General features: G+C 38.9%; 1 protein-coding gene across 1 annotated transcript in view; it reads left to right on the forward strand.

Moving 5' to 3' along the window:
• galnt18b (UDP-N-acetyl-alpha-D-galactosamine:polypeptide N-acetylgalactosaminyltransferase 18b) overlaps positions 1-19151 on the forward strand; it is a 66010-nt gene that overhangs the window by 43103 nt on the left and 3756 nt on the right. Inside the window, exons 7-10 of the mRNA XM_046387876.1 lie at positions 9731-9916; positions 12392-12529; positions 15662-15757; positions 18922-19086. Coding sequence (XP_046243832.1) covers positions 9731-9916; positions 12392-12529; positions 15662-15757; positions 18922-19086 — 585 coding nt within the window. The remainder of the gene's footprint in view (positions 1-9730; positions 9917-12391; positions 12530-15661; positions 15758-18921; positions 19087-19151) is intronic.

Genomic DNA, 19151 nt, shown 5'->3' on the forward strand with positions numbered 1-19151 from the left:
TGCTTTTAAAGCATGTTACTAACTTTAGAAGCTGTGGGCAACGCTTGTTGTTATTCCTGTGTTACAGCTACTTAATGATCATGGTTCAATGTAAAACAGTTCACAGTTAAAGTTTGTCAAAGAATCACTCCGCATCACTTGAGGTAAAAATATCACAACAGTAGAAACATAGGAGAGTTTTTCCAAATACCTTCTTGATGGTGGATTCAGTAGCACAGAGTGAATACTAAAGTTTGACCATGGATCCCCATGGAGAGGATGATCTGAGGTGATCTGGAAGACCACAAACCTGCTGGATCAGGTTTTGGTGGCAGCATGTATTAACTTCTTCCTGAGCTAGTATTACTTACTTCATCCTGCGCTGCATAAAGTTATATTTACTCTACTGCTCTGTGATGAGGAAGTGTATGTGTTCTGTTTTATTCCCTTAAATAAACATCAAGGTCACAAACTCTCAGCTCTGTGAGTAACGAGAATATTTAAGTTCAAGTATGAAAGTTTTGTTCCAAATTGAACTTTAATGAAGGTTACTGTGTAGGCGGAGAATGTACTTGATGATTGTGTCAAGGTGTTGTTATGCAGCATAGAATTTTCAATATGCCAGAATGTTGCAATGTTTATGTCATCTCAGATTCACACTTTCTTGAGCTGATGAAAGTGTCTAAAGTGTCTAAATAAATCAAGTCCGTAGTCAAAGACATATTTTTGTTCCCAGTGGGTTCAATATGACATCAACACAGCAAAACTGACTACTTGTCAGTGTTCGGATTGCAGTTTTTTGATTTGGTTTTTTTGGAGGGGTTTTTGTTGTAATAAGCGCTTCTCAATTGTTGGTACTTTCCCAGTACAAACATGCCAAGGGGTACTTGTCATTAAGATTGCTGAATTAAATTCCTCATAATGTTGCTTTTGCAGGTAGAATGAGTCTACAGCAGAAAGACATAAAAATATAAAATATAAATATAAAAAAAAAAAATTAAAAATAAATAAATTCATTATTTGATGTATTTCGTTGCATGACATCCTTGCTTGTGAGCTTGTGGTTGTCTCCGACTATATAGAGTAGTGCAGTAGTACAGATTTCCAAAGATATGATGTAAAATTAAGAAGACAACAGAAATAAGGCTAGTTGGGCTAACACTAAGAGTACCTGGATTTAAAAAAAAAATAAAATAAATCAAAAGCAATCACGAAACTCATCAGCATCTCTAACTAGCCAGAAAACTGTATGTTTCTGGCTAGAAGGGATGTGATGGTAAGTGATACATTAATAATGCAGGGCTACGACTCATCACATTGCTGTCTACATGGATTACGGCAGACTTGTCTCCTACAAATTACATTTATACGTATTTATTCTTCATTAGCAATTTATGTTCAAGGGCAATGTTCAGAGCCAAGGCAGGGTCAGCGAAGATAGAAATGGTTGTGTATGGGCAGCTGTCACATTTACTCTCAACACTGTCGCTACTCTGGCTTCATTTCCCACGTCAATTTAGCAATCAGTACTGTAATTTTTCGGATTTAGGGGGTTAGTTAACCAAATTTGAGTATTTTCTACCATGCTAATATACACCAATCAGCCACAACATTATGACAGGTGAGGTGAATTACATTGCAATGTTGTGCGGGGAAACCTGTAGATGTTTTTTGACACGCATCACCCACCTAAACGCTGCAACTCAGGAATGTCTCAAGGACCAAAACAACAGTCCTCAGACTCCCCAGATCCCAGACTGATTGAGAATATGTGGGACACACTGGAATAAGATGAATCCACCCCCCTCCCTCCACGCCGTTTTGGTGGCACAAAGGGGGGCTACAAAATATTAAACAGATGGTTTTAATGTTGAGGAAGTATTTGGTTTAACTCCATGGTCTTAGAGACTTCTGCCTCCTACCAATGACTACTGACTGTTACCACAGGTCTTTCCTCCCTGCTGCTGTGAGTCTATACAACCAGCACTTCTCCCAGCAGACCCCATACACTCCACAATAAACTGAATTTCAGTAAATGATTGTCCATCCATCCATTTTCTATACCGCTTATCCGTCAGGGTCGTGGGGGAGCTGGAGCCAATCCCAGCTGACTACGGGCGAGAGGCGGGGTACACCCTGGACTGGTCGCCAGTCAATCGCAGGGCCAACACACAAAGACAGACAACCACACACTCTCACACTCACACCTAGGGACAATTTAGAGTAGCCAATTAACCTAATGTGCATGTTTTTGGTATTGTGGGAGGAAGCCGGAGAACCCGGAGAAAACCCACGCAGGCACAGGGAGAACATGCAAACTCCACATAGAAGGGCCCAGACCGGGATTCGAACCTGGAACCCTCTTGCTATGAGGCGACAGTGCTAACCACTGCACCACCGTGCCGCCCTAAATGATTGTTTTTACTGCTAATAATTTCATGAAATACTGTAAATATTGTGTGTTTTATGTATAGTATCTTTAAAAAAGTGTAAATATCCCCATATTTTTTAGAGCAATCAGAAACAATATCACATAAGAACTATGATTATCAAACTTTAGGAATGATTTTAAGTTAAGGTCTGCAACCATCTGTTATTTTCAAATAATAATAGCAGTCTTTAGGTTTAGAAAATGTATTAAACAAATAAGTGAAAAATGTTGATTACAAATCAGCAAAGCCCCAAATTTTCAGCTTACTATCATTTAAGTCAATGAAAAGAGACAAATATTCAAACATGAAAAGTTTGAACCAGTGGGGTTTTTTTGTTTTTTGTAAATGATGGAAAAAAGGATGACAATGATAATGATGTGTTAACACAGGCTGCGTTATTGGGTGATGGGTATTGGTATAGTCAATTTTTTGCAGTTGAATGACAGTGACGGTGAATGTCTCTGTGGTTTAATTAATGTTAGTGAACATGAGGGATATTCTTCTCACTAATCAACCCTGTAGACCCTCTAATAATTTCCTCATCAGTAGCAAATCATCATTCATTAGATAGAATATAGAATAATGTACAGTCTGACAGCATAATTAATAAGAACTGGATGTCAGGCGAGTAACTCTCATATAAAACATTTCTGTTGGGTTCAGTATGAGTTCTTTTCAGCCATGTAGGCTTTGACCGTGCAAGAAGGTGTATATGCACTACAGAGCAGCTTTGTCCTCAGGCTGAAAGTCAGTAACCCATCCTCCAGTAGAATAATAATAATATAATTTGTTTTGTTTTGCATGTGTGTGTGTGTGTGTGTGTGTGTGTGAGAGAGAGAGAGAGAGAGAGAGAGAGAGAGAGAGAGAGAGAGAGATTAACATAAAGAGACATTGGAGAATGATAAATAAGGAGTTAAGGAGACTGAGAGTCTGATAGTTATTGTAGTTTTCTTGGTCCAGCCTAATTGGTCTCATGTTAATTGAACGATATGTAAAATCAAAAGTTAACAATGTTAAATTGATCAAATCAACAAGAGTACACTTGTACAGCTCTGGACCATCCTCACTGTGTGTTTATGTTTGCTAAAGGACGATGGTGGAGATGGAGATTGTAATGGTTCAGAGTTTCTGTGGAGTAGCCAGGAAATGTACTCCCCTTTTCAGACAGCAGACAGCGCAGGTTGTTCCACTGGAAACTCGATGCCAACTGACTGTGCTCTTCTTCAACTCTGTGCTCTGGGCAGCACAGGAAAAAGAGAGTAACTCAGCTTTACCTTAAAAGTAAGTCTGTGCTTTGATGTGAAGGGTTTTATTAGCACAAAATACTGAGGAAATGTGAAATGAATGCAGTGGGAAATACGAGGGTGTTTTTTTCTAAGCCAGTTATGGTTTATCGGAGGGGTGGCGGGAGAGGTGGTTCAGGGAGATGAAAGCAGATAGCTTCAGATACCCAGACGAGTATAAAATGAAAAATGAAAATTCCTAAAGCAGCATAGTAAATCACAGAAGATATGGTCAAAAAGTTCCTGAGGTTCTGCTGATCTTGTCAGGCTGCTGCTTTCCTTTGCTGTTGCATTTCTTTTCAAGTTTGACAGTTATCAATGACAAGATGTCACCACTTTTTCACATCAGGAACTGTCAGGGTGACTGTAACATCAATACTGCATGTTTCATATGAAATTAATGGAGGATTTGATCATGCACATGAGCTTTTTACACTCAAGTTGAAAGACATTTTTCATTAGATTTCTGCATTATTTTGTGTGCAAATTAAAAAGCAATTTCTAGACTTCAAATCGTCTCATCCCAAAGATGTCGACCGGGATTTAGATGTGGTGAATGAACAGATTGTTAGAAAAACTGCAGTTTTTCTGAAACTTTTTGTCTTGTAGTGTCCTGCTAAACAAAATACATTCAGAGAAAGCTGCTCTTTTTCTATTATATCCTTACGTCTGGTGCTATTCAAAGGTCTGTCAGCTTTTATTAAGGGGCTTGATGTTTATCATGAAAATGCACTTTACTTGACCATATCCCTACCTCCAGCTTGTCGTGATGACTCATGGCATGACTGATGCATGAACTCATGGTTCTCCAGAGCTCAGCCAACCCAGCTTGAAAAGAGACCATGTCATCTTTTTTAAAATCCTCTGGTGTCTCCAATACTTTCAGCAGTCTGATAGCGCTCCATCAGAGGAAGGCTGGAAACAAATGTGTACCTCTCATTGTAAATAGGGCTTGTAAAATGCTTTGCTGGAGTGCAAAAAAAAAGAAAAATTAAAAAATCAGTTGGATGCCTTTTTTTTAGAATAGTACTTGACAGCTCAGCAATAACAAGTTCATAATGGTACTATACCATGTACTGACAAAGTAATAATCATGCAACAATATGCCAAGTTTAAACTGGATATATTATTAATAATATGGTAATGAAGTGATAACAGTTGTTTGATACATCCTCCTCACTTAGGCCATTTTTGCTATTTTGATTTAACATTCCCACATGCAGCATTATGCAGTTTGAAGAGACGAGAGTGGAAAATACTCTCTTCGAAATGCATTTTTTTAACACTTTGTCTTTACACAAAAGTGAACAAAAGATGCCTGTCATTTGTAGCCGATAACCAATTTTGTCTGAAATGACGACCGCCTGTAAGTCATTTTATCAGCTCTAGCCAGTCAGCCAGTTTTCCAGACACTCATTTTAAAAGTAGAACTATTTCAAAGGACCTCAAAAATGTACTACATCATGTAAAAGCTACATGTCGCACCAGTTGATGATCCACGTAGACACTCTTGTAGAGTAGAGACTCTTGTGGGTAGCCAGTTGGTCGTAATGTAATGTAATGCAGAAGAGTACAGGATATAACTGCTAAAATCAGCATGAATCCTCATTAAGCATAACGTGACCTGTATAACCTCACAAAGGAGCTATGAGCATAGAATGAGCAGCAGAGCTATGCTGTTTGTTGCAGAAGCTGTTCTTCACATTTTATGCAGCATATGTCTTAATCCTTATTTTTTTTAATGTTAAAATTTTGAAATCTGTTATGACTGACATGATGTCAAGTTGCTGCTGATCTTAGTGAAGAAGAAAAACACAGTGTCACAGCCACTCTTTCAAGTCTGCAGGGGGTGAGTGCTTGACACTCTAAAATTAGATTTTAGGTGGCACACTTTAAGTCGGAGAATCATACACAAAGCAGAGGTTGCAAAAAAGTTCTGGAAATAATTAAATAGATTGACAATCTAATATTAGGCTTAAAGTGGTATTTTCTGTCATTTCATATGACACGTTGCTACACCAAAACTGCCTCATTATTGTGCGTCATATCCTCATAGATTTTGTGAAATAACCTTCTGAGTGCTCCCATCAAAATCCACTTTAAATCACTAGACGCTCGGCTTGGTAGCTGGCATCACCGTAGACAGAAAAATGAATAAAGCACTTCCACTCACATTACATTTACATTAAAGGTATTTAGCTCTTTCTCTTAGTCAAAGCAAATTATGATGAGGGCAGCAGTAAAATTAGCTTAGGCTCTGGCTGATGGTGCTCTGATAATAGCCTGTTATAATATGAGATCACTTCTCTGGCAGAAAAGTTCGACAAAAAGAAGATCGGATTTAGACAGGAGCATATTTGCAGGAGGATATGACAGAAAAGGGAGTGATGCAAGTGGGAGCAGCGGACGTGAGGTATTTCTTGAAGAGATGAGTTTAAACTTTACAAGAGAAGGGAGTGGTAATGTTGTCATGAGATGGAGTCAGGCAGATGGGGCGGAGTGAGGACCTGACTTTTAAAAGCACAAAGTAGATGCACACACGGCTAAAAGGAGCGGCGTGTTGATTTGATTTGTTTGAGTACCGCAGTGTGGGTGAAGTACGATGCCGCCCAGAGATGACGCAGTCAGAGGTGTTAGAAACCCAACTGCTGGTTTACATGGAGGTGTAGTCTCTCATCCAAAATCATGACACCACTTTAGAGTAAAGCTTAATGTAATTTCTTTGTTGTAATGCTATTGAGCCTTGATTTTTTTTGCTTTTTTCATACAGATGGGCACACTTTATGAGTCGCCATGCAAATTTGAGCTGGGGGAAGGGGGTCGATAATTCAAGGGGAGTGCACTATTAGGAATATCCGTCTATACAAAATCATTGTATTTTGAATGGAATAACAATACAACCCTCCATAGTAATGAAAGGCAAAGGCTTCTATCTTGACAGTAATTAGCCATTTATTGTGATTAATTTGGAAAAAGGCTGCAGGCAATTAGTGTTTAACGGCAGGGGGCGTCTGGCAGGCAGAAATTTGTTTCATTGTCGGAAAGGGAAGTTGACACGGAAGAATGGAGGAAAAACACAAGCTATAATTGACTGTGTTCTATAAAGTGCTGGCACTATTGTTTCATTTTTTTTCTCGCATCATTTTCAGGTTGAATAAATCTCCAAAGATGTGGGTTTAGTGGGGTTTGGAGGAAATATAGTCTGCAAATGATTGTTTTGTTGTCTATTCCTCTTTTGATTTCTACCAAGACCAGCAGCACTGTTCCAGGACTTCGGTCCAGACTTATCTAAAAACTGTGAGATGGATTGTCATAGAAGATGGCGCAGATATCAATGGTGCACAGAAATCCTGATGACTTTGATTATCCTGCGACTTTTCCTCTGGCATCACCATGTGGTCGACGTTGTGGTTTTGAGTGAACTGTCTGACTCAGACTTTCATGCTCACCGCAGTTAATAGCTTTCACGATGCCTTAGCTTTCCATCTATCACCATCATTGGGTAAAAATTTCAATTTACTGTTTATTACCAAACCTGCAAAACCAACAACACTCCTGTCAGTCTCAGTTGTGCTTTCTATTTGGTGCTCATTTGCAAAATGTAACATGGTAACCTGCAAACTAAGATGATAAACATGTTGAATGTTCTACTTCTGCTTAATGTCCAGACCTCAAAGATATTTGATGATAATATAAAACTGAGGAAACAAAAAACCTTCAGACGCTTGAACCATCTTGTGCTTTTTGTTCTTGCATGAAAACTTGCTCAAACGGTTGCAGCAGTGTGTCTTTGTGCAGCATGGCTGGACATGGCTAGACTTGGGGTTTCTTTGTTGTATTTGCTTTTAACACATTTTTTTGTGTTAAACTGCACAGAAATATGAATATCAGTTGGTAATCTGGAGTTTCACTACTGCAGCTGCCACAGGCATTGAATTTGAGTACCACATGAGCCTTTAATTCGATAATACTTGCAGAATATCTTCTGTCCATCCTAAAATTAAAAGAAATATAACAGATGTTCCTAAAGAAGTTTCACAGTCTGAATAGTTATACTGATATTTTGATCAACTGCCTCCATGCTCTCACTTAAAATTTGTCAAATGCGACAGCTTGCTCAGCAGCCCTGGCTGTGACTCTACTTACCCCTGCAGCATCAGTCACAGTATAAATACATTTTCAGTTCCTGTGGCCTAGTAACAACCCAGCCCATTACATACATGCATGTATGATCATTATGTGCATAGTGCTTAGCTGATTGCCAGCTGTGTATTCTAATTGTTGTTGTTCTAATTGTTCTTTTGTTTAATTCTTCTCCTTTTGAATTGGATTTTCTTGTGAATAAAATAGTTAAACAGTCGGTGAAAGCACTCTAACAGGTCATTGCCACATCTGCTTGACAGCCATTTCGGAGGCCACAGAGCATGTCCTGTCAATAGTGTCCCAATCACATCTGCAGTTTATGTCACATCGTTCATCCCCGATGGTACCCATCTGCACCAAATGCTGCAAATGATCTTTGGAAGCAGGTTTTCTAGAAGAATGTCAGCTGTGCTATTTGGGCCTCACATAACAGCACAGCGTGATGATTTCAACCTTATTCCTGCCGAAACTCCAGGCGTCCTGGACTAATGTTAAGCTCTGCATTTCTGTGATTTCTGAGCATCATCCACAGGCTCTGGTTGTGACATCTCTCTGATGACCCCATACAGTTGTGAGCATCTTCATGGTTACAATGAAGGCTTTGAATTGCTTTGAGATACCATTCATATTCTTCAGATGTTCATCAGCAACATTGTACAGCCTTATTCATTTTCTAATTCATTTCCCTGCAAGCTTTAATTCTCAGTACAGTTTCCTTTCAAAGATTTTGTGTCTCAGAAATATAGTGTAGAAATCTTTTTTGATGTTAGTCATATTAATACCAAAAAAAAAAAGACTAAATTGAAATGTTAATAATTCATATGATTGGGATAATTAATGAATACAGGAAAGAATTTGAATGAGAATGTAAATCAAATGGGTTTACATAAATAAACATAGCTGCATAACCAACAATTCTAAGGCTTAATTATATATTGATTAGAAATGTATGGGGGAAAATAAGGAAAATAAACCCCCTTCCCTCAAGAGGCTCTGCCTTTTGCCACTGTTCTTAATGACTTGCCTGGTGAAAAGATTAGCAACAAGTGTGTAATCAGCCATTGTAAAAATTGACAATTTGAAAAAGGCAGCTTTGGTCTTTTCCGCATGCACTGTATACAAAGATTTAAGAATATAATGTTGAAGTGTATGATAAGTTAAACATTTTTTTTTATGTATGATGCTGCAAGTCCATTACATCAAGCGTCCTATACAAACTAAAATTCCTCTCAGTCGTTGTGAAGGAGTCTGTTATCTGGATGAAGGTTTGCAGAGATCCCTGCACCAGGATCTTGAGCCTCCCAGAGGTCCTCATTATGTGAGGAGTTAGTGCCACTGGCTTTTAGTCATCAAGGACTCAGTCTTTTCCTCGTGGGCACTGGGACATTAACGTTTTCCACCATGGGGACACCCTCCTCTCCGTGAAGGATACAGCCGGTTGCAGCGGTGATGAAGGGCCTCTGCTTGTTGGCCACAGTGTGCTTTAAACAGCCAATAAATTATACCAGTGTGTCCCACTGCACTGACTGTGTGGAGATCATCTCAGCGTCACAACAGATCTGTGCACAAAAAGTACAAGAAAAGAGACAAAATAACTATAATGACTGCTGAGAACAAGTGGAAAAGAATGTGGACTCAGCTATACAAAGAAAAATAACATCTTTCAGCATGTTAATAATTCAGTGGTAAAATTGGGTTTGAGTTGCTTGCCAGCACAAAACACTTTTTACTTCAACCATTTCTCCACAGAAGGCTTAACTTCTAGCTAGCAGGAGCATCGGCAGTATTTCACACCAATATCTGTGCTTTCAAGGCTTCAACTGAACACTTTCAACTCAAGATTACGGACTTATGACTGATTTTTTTTCTTCTTTTTCTTATTTGTAACGTTAGGCGTGGCAATGCGGCGGCAGTGTTGAGGTCTTGCCTTGTGCTCGTATTGCCCACATAGAGCGTGCTCATAAACCCTACACTGAGGATCTAACATCTCACATGCGGCGAAACGCGCTCAGAGTTGCAGAAGTCTGGATGGATGAGTTTAAAAGCCACGTCTACATGGCCTGGAATATTCCTATGGAGGTGAGTGATCATGTTGTGCAAGTGCAAGTCACAGATTTCAGTATTTTATCCATTGTATCACAATGGTATCATGTACAATAGAAATGCCTCAGTGTTTTTGTTTTTAATTTATTGGAAATTGGTGGGGAAAAGTAACTAAATGCATTTACTCAAGTACAGTGTAGTTGGGGTCACTTCTCAGATATCGATGAGTTGTTAATGACTCCACCAAATAGTGATTTTTTTTCCCCTCTAAATTTCTCAAATGTTTTCATTTCAATAATTTTTGAAATGACCAGTACTTTTACATTTATATTTTGTTCACATTTTGCTGCCTAGATACTAAAGGCTTTTTCATTTCAGGACTTTAGTAAAAGAATATTTTTACCTTGCTGCATTGGTATTTTTGCTAAATTAAATTCAATTTATTTATACAGCGCCAAATCACAACAAAAGTTGTCTCATGACAGTTTCCAGTTATTTTAATATCCAAATCAAACTCTTTAATTTGATTTTTAGAGAGACGCAACAAAACCAGGACGAGCAAGCACTTGGTGCCAGTGGAGTGGGGGGATAGAGTATTGGAATGACAATGACAGTATTAACAATAATAATTTTGCTAGTAGTAGTAATAGTAGTAATAATAATGTAGAAATATGACAGGTGGTAATAACAGTCGCCAGCGTCACGACCACAGCAGGAGGTCCAGACACGATCCATAGGAAGCTGAGGGACGAGAAAGCACAAAGACTACAGGGAAGAAGTCAAGTAAAGCACACACCCCTGAAATTGCAAATTGAAGTCAGAGTCGGTTGTCATGTTGCACAAACACATAAAAACAGATGATCAGACGACCCCCTCATAAATCTACAGGACCAGCAGGCAGCCTCGTTTTGCAGTCACCTAATTTAAATGTTACAGGGCTGAGTGTCATGTGTTATTAATTGCTACTCCCATCGCAGATGTTTAGTTGAATCAGACCTCTGACATCTCCAGAAGGCTCAGATGAAATTATTTATCACTTACAGGGTGACCTGAATTATTATTATTATTATTATTATTTGCATATTTAGGGGAAAGAATGTCATAATATTTGAACACAGTTAACACAGAATAACATCGAGACAAAAAATGAAGTACCGAGAAAAAAAGAATTTTTTTTCAATCATGTATTTTTCAGAAAATGTGCTCAGTAAAGACATCTACAGTGTCAACAACTCATATTTTTACAAAATGTTTGTAGAGTCTCGGTGAATACAAAAGTACATGCTGTCCTATCTTTTTATGATTATAGTGTAATATTAGTGTAATTTTCCAGCTTTTTTTCAGCAGATACTGATTTTTATTTGATCTTGAACTGGATTCAGTAATTCAAGCAAATAATCGCACTGTGTCGTCTTAGGTTAAATGTAGCATCCCTCAAAGGCAAAGTCAACTGTTTGTTCACTGAAGCTTTTTTTCCCCCTTTCCTGCGTAATCTGTTTGAATATGTAAATCCACGTTATGAATAGATGAACATCTGCAGGCAATTCATTCAGTCAATAATGAGGCGTTTAACAGAGTCTGTACTCAAGAAGCATGAAATTTAGCCCCAGCTTTAGCCCCTGAATTAAATACACAGCAAAATTGTCAGTGTTAATTTACCTTCAAGAGTATAAAAATCAACACAGTGACTCCTACTACGTCTGCACCCATCTGAGTTCACTCTTTGATGCTTTTGAGCGCCACAGAGCACTGTGCACACACTTCAGCTTTTAAGTTGAGGCATTTAAGAGAGGCATCAGTGATGTTAGATGAGATAGAGTGGACAGCAGGCAGATGGTAACATCTTCAGTAAAAGGACCAATAATTTGCTGTAAAAATACTGCATTTCAATTCCCACTTAGTAAAAGTACAGAATTATGGGCAGCAAAATGCAAGACGAAGTGTGAAAATTAAAGGTACTCATTCTGCATAAAATTTGCTAGTTTCAGTCCATTTTAGTTTTTTAAATTTTTTTTTTAGTGTGGAGATCACATCTCAAATGTGTCCTCAGTGCGTCTAGGGTGCATTCACACCTGTACTTAAAGCTGTGCACCTGTGACTACTCAGGAGCAGCTCTGAGTAGGCTCTCTGGTGGCGCTGCTAATAACACCTGACAAGCTGCCCCGCAAATATAAGTCAGATGAAGAAGAAGTCAAAAACAACTGGTTTAATCTAATCTCAAGTAATGTAGAAGTACCTCAGTACAGATCTCAATTACTTTCCATCACTAGCAACATGAAACTTGTCCCCTTGTGGCTTTGCGATGTGGCAGCTAGAATATTAGATGGTGAGAACATGAAAAAGTCAGTTCAAATGTACAACAAACGGCTGCACAACACTCTTCAATGGCACATTATGTGATTCCACAAGCTTTGTGTAAATCTGTGTATTTCTTTGTCTTTCTGTCTCTCTCTTTCTCACCCTCTGCTTGTTTGTGTGTGTGTGTGTGTGTGTGTGGCTGTTTGAACCCAGGACTCTGGGATAGATATCGGTGATATCTCTGAGAGGAAGGCTCTGAGGAAGAGGCTGCAGTGCAAAACGTTCCGATGGTACCTGGTCAACATGTATCCTGAGATGAGAATGTACAGTGACACCATTGCATACGGAGTAGTAAGCCACCGCCGCTGCCTCCTCCTCCCTCTTCATCCCAAATTCAGTTCAGTGTCTGCAAAAGCCAAAACAAGGCTAAATCGTGCCTGAGCAAATCATTTTAATCCCTTGTGTTGGGATCCGGATGGTTGCTGTCAAGAACACACACAGTTCACAAAGAGGAGGTTTGCTCTTTCCTTCTCACTTTGGATGTTAGTGCAAAAATATTTTCTGTTGATTTAATGTGATGAAATTAGAAACATAGATAAATATATAGAGTAATTGAAGCATACTTTAAATATAGATAGAGAGCTTTGCAGCAGGATTTTATTAGTCAGAGAAGAGAGGAAAACTGACAGCCAGCCGTGTATTGGCGGCATTTCTAATTGGCCATTTCTAGTTGTTCTCAAACAGCTTTATTTCCATGGTCCTCCCACCTCACATCACTGAGGTGCACCCTAATATACAGCGACATGCGGGCCGCAGTTTTATGGCACCATATTCCATGTTGTATGTAGGATTTTTTTTTTATTTCCTTTGCACAAACTGACAAACAGTGAAAAGCGCAGAAGTAGGCCGGCCTGATTACATTCATTTCTCCAAGTTAGTTGACCTCATTATTCTATATTTGCGTCAGGCGTTTGATGGGCGCGTCGGTCGTGGTGGTTTGGGGAGTGTTACATGAAATAAAAATGATTTTTGTTGGCAGAAACTCATATTTCCAAAGGATGTGTTTGAGGTCTAATGTATTCATTCTTCCTTCATCCTCCTCCTCCTCCTCCTCCTGATATAAAAATGTGGGTGAGGGAGGCGCAGGTGGAGGCCAGCTGTCCTCTACAGCTCTGTATCGCTGTATACACACTAAGCCGTGCTGACGATTGAGCAATGCATTCAGATCTAAAGGATTTGGTTTAAATCCCTCTTGTAACTATACAAATAGGTATATAATAATAACAATAGACTCTAAATGCTGTTTTAATCTGACTTTACGCCAAACCCAGGTGTCACTGTTGCATATTGACTTTTTTTTTTTTTCTTTTTTTCCCACTAGCCTGCGCTGGAAGTTAGGCTTTAGCTGTTGCACGGGACCATGTGGATTTACTGATTATGAGATAGAAGTAGACATCTCCTGAGCCAGTAGGGAGCTGAATCATCCCTAGCTGTGATCGTCTGATCTCACATCTTTACCGAATTCACTCCCCACACAAACCACCATCCCTGCAGCGCAGTTTGTATCTTGCAATCAGGCAGACCTTTGTCATAATGCACATGAATAACCCTCTGGGCTTCAAAGTCTGAGTCATGTTCATCAAGTGCAACTCCTCTGATTTACATTTCTATAAAGGAAAAATTAATTTAAACAGATTTAGAATATGATTCGTGTTCTAGATGTTTCAAGCCCATTTTCTATAAATATCCTTTAATATTTATTTGCTGTTTATCTGAATCCCAGACAATAAGCCAAGCTAACCTTTCTCCTTTCTCTTTTTCAGTTTATTATGGCTGTCCAAGCTCATGCAGTCTTGTGGATACATTTTCATACTGACAGCAGGCATGACAGCAAGCAGAACTTAATGTCTGGTTAATAGTTTCTTTCCCCTGTGGGAGAAATAATGTTCTGCTGAGTTGAAGAGGGCAGGTGGTAGATGTCGCTTCGTCACTCTGTCACTGTGTTTTAGCAGAGGATGATTTTGTCTGTGGCCTGGACTCACATGGGCAGTAATTCTTTCTTACTATTATTCACAGTCCATCAAAATTAAAAATAAAAAGCCACACTACCTCTTTTCATATACAAAATGTTGTTCATTTAACATTTTCAACATTTTCAATCTTTCCTTCATTAGGATGATGAAGAGTTCAGCTCAAAAGTCATTCATTCTTACACCTGTGTTATAAAAAACACACAGACTGTTTAACCATTTAGACACTCATGGAGGCCAACTAATTTTTCAGCATGTTTGACACTCTGGAGGGCAGAGCATCGCATTTTCTTCATTTAAGGGCATTAGAACAGTGTATCATGCTTTGTCCACTGGAAGGGCACCCTGAAGGGCATTTTTTTCCTGTTTGTTTGCATATTGGGCCATCCTGGAGGATACTCTTATCATGTTTTATTCATCCAAGAAGGCACTTTTGTCACATTTTTTTTCAAACATGGGGGGCCTTGTTCCCAAAAAAATCCTTTTAAAGAGTAAATACAATTCAACAGAGACAGAATCCTTCGAAATCCTTTTGGGTTTTCCAGGTCTTGACCTGGCTGTCTTCTTGTCCTCAAAGCTAGAAACCACCATTCATTGAAGTATACATAAACACTCACAGCGTCAGGCAGGCAGTGTTGGACATTAGCAGCATTAGTAGTTTAACTCCACTTGTCAGTAATGTAGTGGTAGCATCACTGTTTCCTGATACAAACAGCTTTTCGACAGCTTTGCTCTTGGATTGATTGGGTGGTTCAGTAGCATCCACACAAGCTACACTTTTGCAAGCATTTCTGATATTTCTGTTAAGGATTGGTAAGTAACACCATGTGTGGCTGACAGAAGCACTTCTGTATGATGATTATGCTACTCACCAGTCCTTGGGCTGATGCTTACGAAGCCTCTTCTGCAGGCGAGCACAGACATGCAAGCTAAGCTTTACTTGATGAAAATATGTCAGAGGGTGAGGACAGTGATCCCAAGGGAGTCAGAATCTTTATTGTTTTACCACACACACACACACAAACACACACACACACACACACACACATACACACGCACACACACATTATTATATGGTGGATTTTCTCGGCAGTTAAATCAGAAAGAATAACTCATTATTTAATAAACAACTGAGCTTAACATTCTTTGCCTACCTACCTATTTGACTGGCAGTTTTATGAATCACCAAAACAGCACTGACCTGGAATAAAAAATGAAATAGCTTTGATGTAGTACATTACTGTTGTATTACTGTAGCTTGGAAGGGGGGCTTCAATTAATGTAAAATAACTGCTAGCTTAGCTCACTACACTCTCCAAGTAGCTTTCTCAACACACAGGGTAGCAAAACAGAACAGCTTAATCTAATTCATCCTTTTACCTTCATCCTTTGACCCCCCCGATAATTCATATCTTTTGTTATGTCTTTGTGTGTTTTTTTCTTTGTCTGTCAGCTGAAAAACTCTCTGAAGAATGATCTGTGTCTGGACCAGGGGCCCGACAATGACAACATGCCCATCCTGTATCTCTGTCATGGGATGACACCTCAGGTTAGAGCCATCACTCTCTCTGCCTCTGCACCACCGTATCCTGCAGTGTGTGGTATATGTCCAGATTTGGTATACAAGCTATATATTTTTATTTCCATCTCAGGTTTTTCTTACTCAGTAAAACCAGTTCCAACCCCAAGAAAAATAACTCTGCTCTGCTTTTAGATTGGATGAAACTCATTAGCTTTAAATCATAAAAGAGGACCAGGTTTTCTATGCTGTCCTTTAGAGAAAATGTCCTCACTGTTTATGAATACATATTAAACTTGTCTCCATTTTTCTTACAACTTCACTTAGAGTTGTCCCAGATGAACCCTGTTCAGAATAAAATGCTGTATTATTGACAAAACACAAAGCAAGATTGTACCTGAACATTTGTTTCTGTCTCCAGCTTTCTTGGGTTTGATGTCAAAAGGTTTACTTTCTTATTATCGCACAGACATTTAAGAGATTAAACAGCTAAACATTTAGATTCAATCTAATAGAGCTCGGGTTTATTTCAGTCCCTTGATTATTATATGAGTTTTCCATCAGTCGATGTCTTTAAAACCGTACCTCTGCGCTACTTGTTCAGGATGTATCTCAGCCCAAACAACAGGGAGTTTAAGTGTCTTCAAATGTTAGCACAACTTGATTAGCATTTACTTTCTCCAGCCTTTTCCAACTCCTATCGATCCCTCCATCCCATTATGTCTCAGCAGATTGTTGTCAGCGATTGTTTAACCCTGCTGTGGCAGCTTTAAAGTTGTATTATAGAGTGAGGCTTGATCTCACATTTAGATCTCACATTATCCCTCTAAATTCAAGTGAATCTATTGAACATTTCACACTCATTATGCCTGTATTGATGTTTACAGCAAAACTGATTCAGTAGAAATCTGTGTAATCTTAGGAACACTTTTCCCTACAAGGCACAGATGTCAACTCCTACACTCCATCCTGAAACCTAGAATTTAAAAACTAGGAAATTATAAATCTGTATGTTATATGCTCTAAATCTCTCTTAAATCCAGGCATATCAAACAAAGGATTGGAGTAGCACCAGCGTTCCTAATGAGATTAGGGAGCTCCTGTGCAAGACAAACCCAGTCTGTTCTATTTTTATGTTTCAGTGTTACATCATCAAGAGGAATTAGTCCTTGGATTTCCTGTATAATAAAACACATACACAGATTGCTGCAGATGTTTACTGTCGTCAGTCAAAATGTGGCATTGTAAGTGACAGCAATACTTTTCACAGATTTTCTTTGCTAGATTTTGTATCCAAGGTGTTTAGGTGTAAATATTAACCTGCTAAAAGAAAATTGCACAGGCACATATGAAAGGAAGGGTATTACAAAGCTTACAATCCACAAGGAGTGTCTGATTTTACAAGAGCATGTTGTCAGCAAACGTACGGCACAGCACTTCGACTCAAGCAGCATCACAACATACTGACTTAAGCACAGCAACAATAGAAATCACTGCCACATACAGCCTGGCAGTCTGTGCTGCTCCAGAAATGAGCAGCACAAATGAAATACTAAAAAATAAAAAAAATTACACTAGTCAGACTGTGTAACGTCTGGTGTGAAGGAGGCAGGAGGCTGTTTGGGCAATATCAGGCACATAAGATTAGAGTAAGAGGATAAAAGTAAGACAAGCAGCAGAATAAGCAAATATGGCCATGATTTTGAGGGGAGTGTCCTGTCAGAATATCCCTTCTACATAGTTTTACTCTCATATGAATGTAAGTTCTCCAAACTGTTGTTATGCCTCTTTTTAATTTGAATTCTTGTTATGCCTGTTCATTTGGATTCTGTGTCTTCCCCTCAATTTAGTTTTGGTTCACTTGCTTTAAGTTGCTAGTTAGTGGAGGAAGTACTCAGACACTTACAGTACAACAATGTAAAAATAACCCGTTAACAAGAAAAGTTCCTCATTCAAAATTCGCCTTACAGAGTCAATATTATGCTCATTTGTCAAATATGGCCAGAATGACACAACGGTGTTGATGTTATGTAAAAGACATAATTGTATTGTGTTAAAGAGATATTGAAGGAAGTATGTGTAGATGAAAACTTCTGAGTTGGCACTTGTAACCAACAACACAGACTTTGGCAGGCTTTGCTTGTACTCTCCATATCCTCCATGGCTTATCATAAAACAATGGCAGATTCACTAGGTTTCAGTGGTGGACCTCGGTGGAGCAAGGTCCCTCGGACTGAAAGTGGTGCTGTTACATAGCAACATAGATAGGTAATGGCAGAAAAAGACTGACTACACTAAAAGAATAACATGGCCTCTTTAAGTAAAAGCAGATTATGATTAAAATGTATATAGAAAATCAAAAATAAGAGTACTCTGTTGTTATACATGTCAATATTAGATTGTTAATGCTGATGCCTAGATATATAAGTAGAATCTTACTGTTTATACAATATATATTTACATACTTTAATCCAGTGAACTTGAATCCAGGTTCAAAAAATCAGCAGGATCATGTGATGATTGAAGAATTGAAGTAATAATTATAGCTGATATAATATTACCAACTGAAATGTAGTGGAGTAGAAGTTTACTTCTTTACATCTTTGTGAGTTGAAAAAAATGTGCCATTTCATTTCATCATATAGCCTTGTATGTACAGTCACTCTGTGTGTACTACATCAAACTAAAGCCTGCCCCTCTGCCTGTAGCCTGTACCTACACCGCTAAGCCGTTTTCTTTCTGTATGCTGAATATGCTTCTCCAGCTTCATTTCTTCAAATGATTTTCAGCTTTTCTTAGCTTCATATGGGCAAATGGCTGCCCTTGAAAAGAAAAAGAAATAAAAAACACTTGGAAAGGATTACATTGAAGAGGACACGATTATTTGGGTTTTCTCCCCATTCCTGAATTAATGATGAGCTTCTTTTCAGCGCATTGCCTTGTCTTTCCTCCTCATTCAGTCAGGATAACTGAATAAATATGCATATTTAGTGTATGTAAATCAGCTGCATAGATGTCTCTTTCATACCCAAAGACAACCCAAGAGCAAGCCTCATTTGCTGCATAGTTTATTACCTGTATGGTCATATACAGCTCTGGAAGGGCCATTATCTGAATGTCAACCCCAGCGGTGTGATCGTATAGAGTACAGAACAGCACAGATTGTTCATAGGAAGATATGATGTTTCTTGCAGAATGTGTACTACACCAGTACTCAGCAGCTCCACATTGGGCTCCTCAGTCCGACCATTGATGACGATGACAACAAGTGCCTGGTGGATGTGAATAGCAGACCGCGCCTCATCGAGTGCAGCTACGCCACAGCCAAACGCATGAAGCTCCACTGGTTCTTCACTCAGGTGACAACAAACAACACAGCGCCCATCACATGGTCAGAAAACTCAAGCTTAACCTTCAGTTTCCT

This window comes from Scatophagus argus, chromosome 1 (assembly GCF_020382885.2).
Source record: "Scatophagus argus isolate fScaArg1 chromosome 1, fScaArg1.pri, whole genome shotgun sequence".
NCBI lineage: Eukaryota > Metazoa > Chordata > Actinopteri > Scatophagidae > Scatophagus > Scatophagus argus.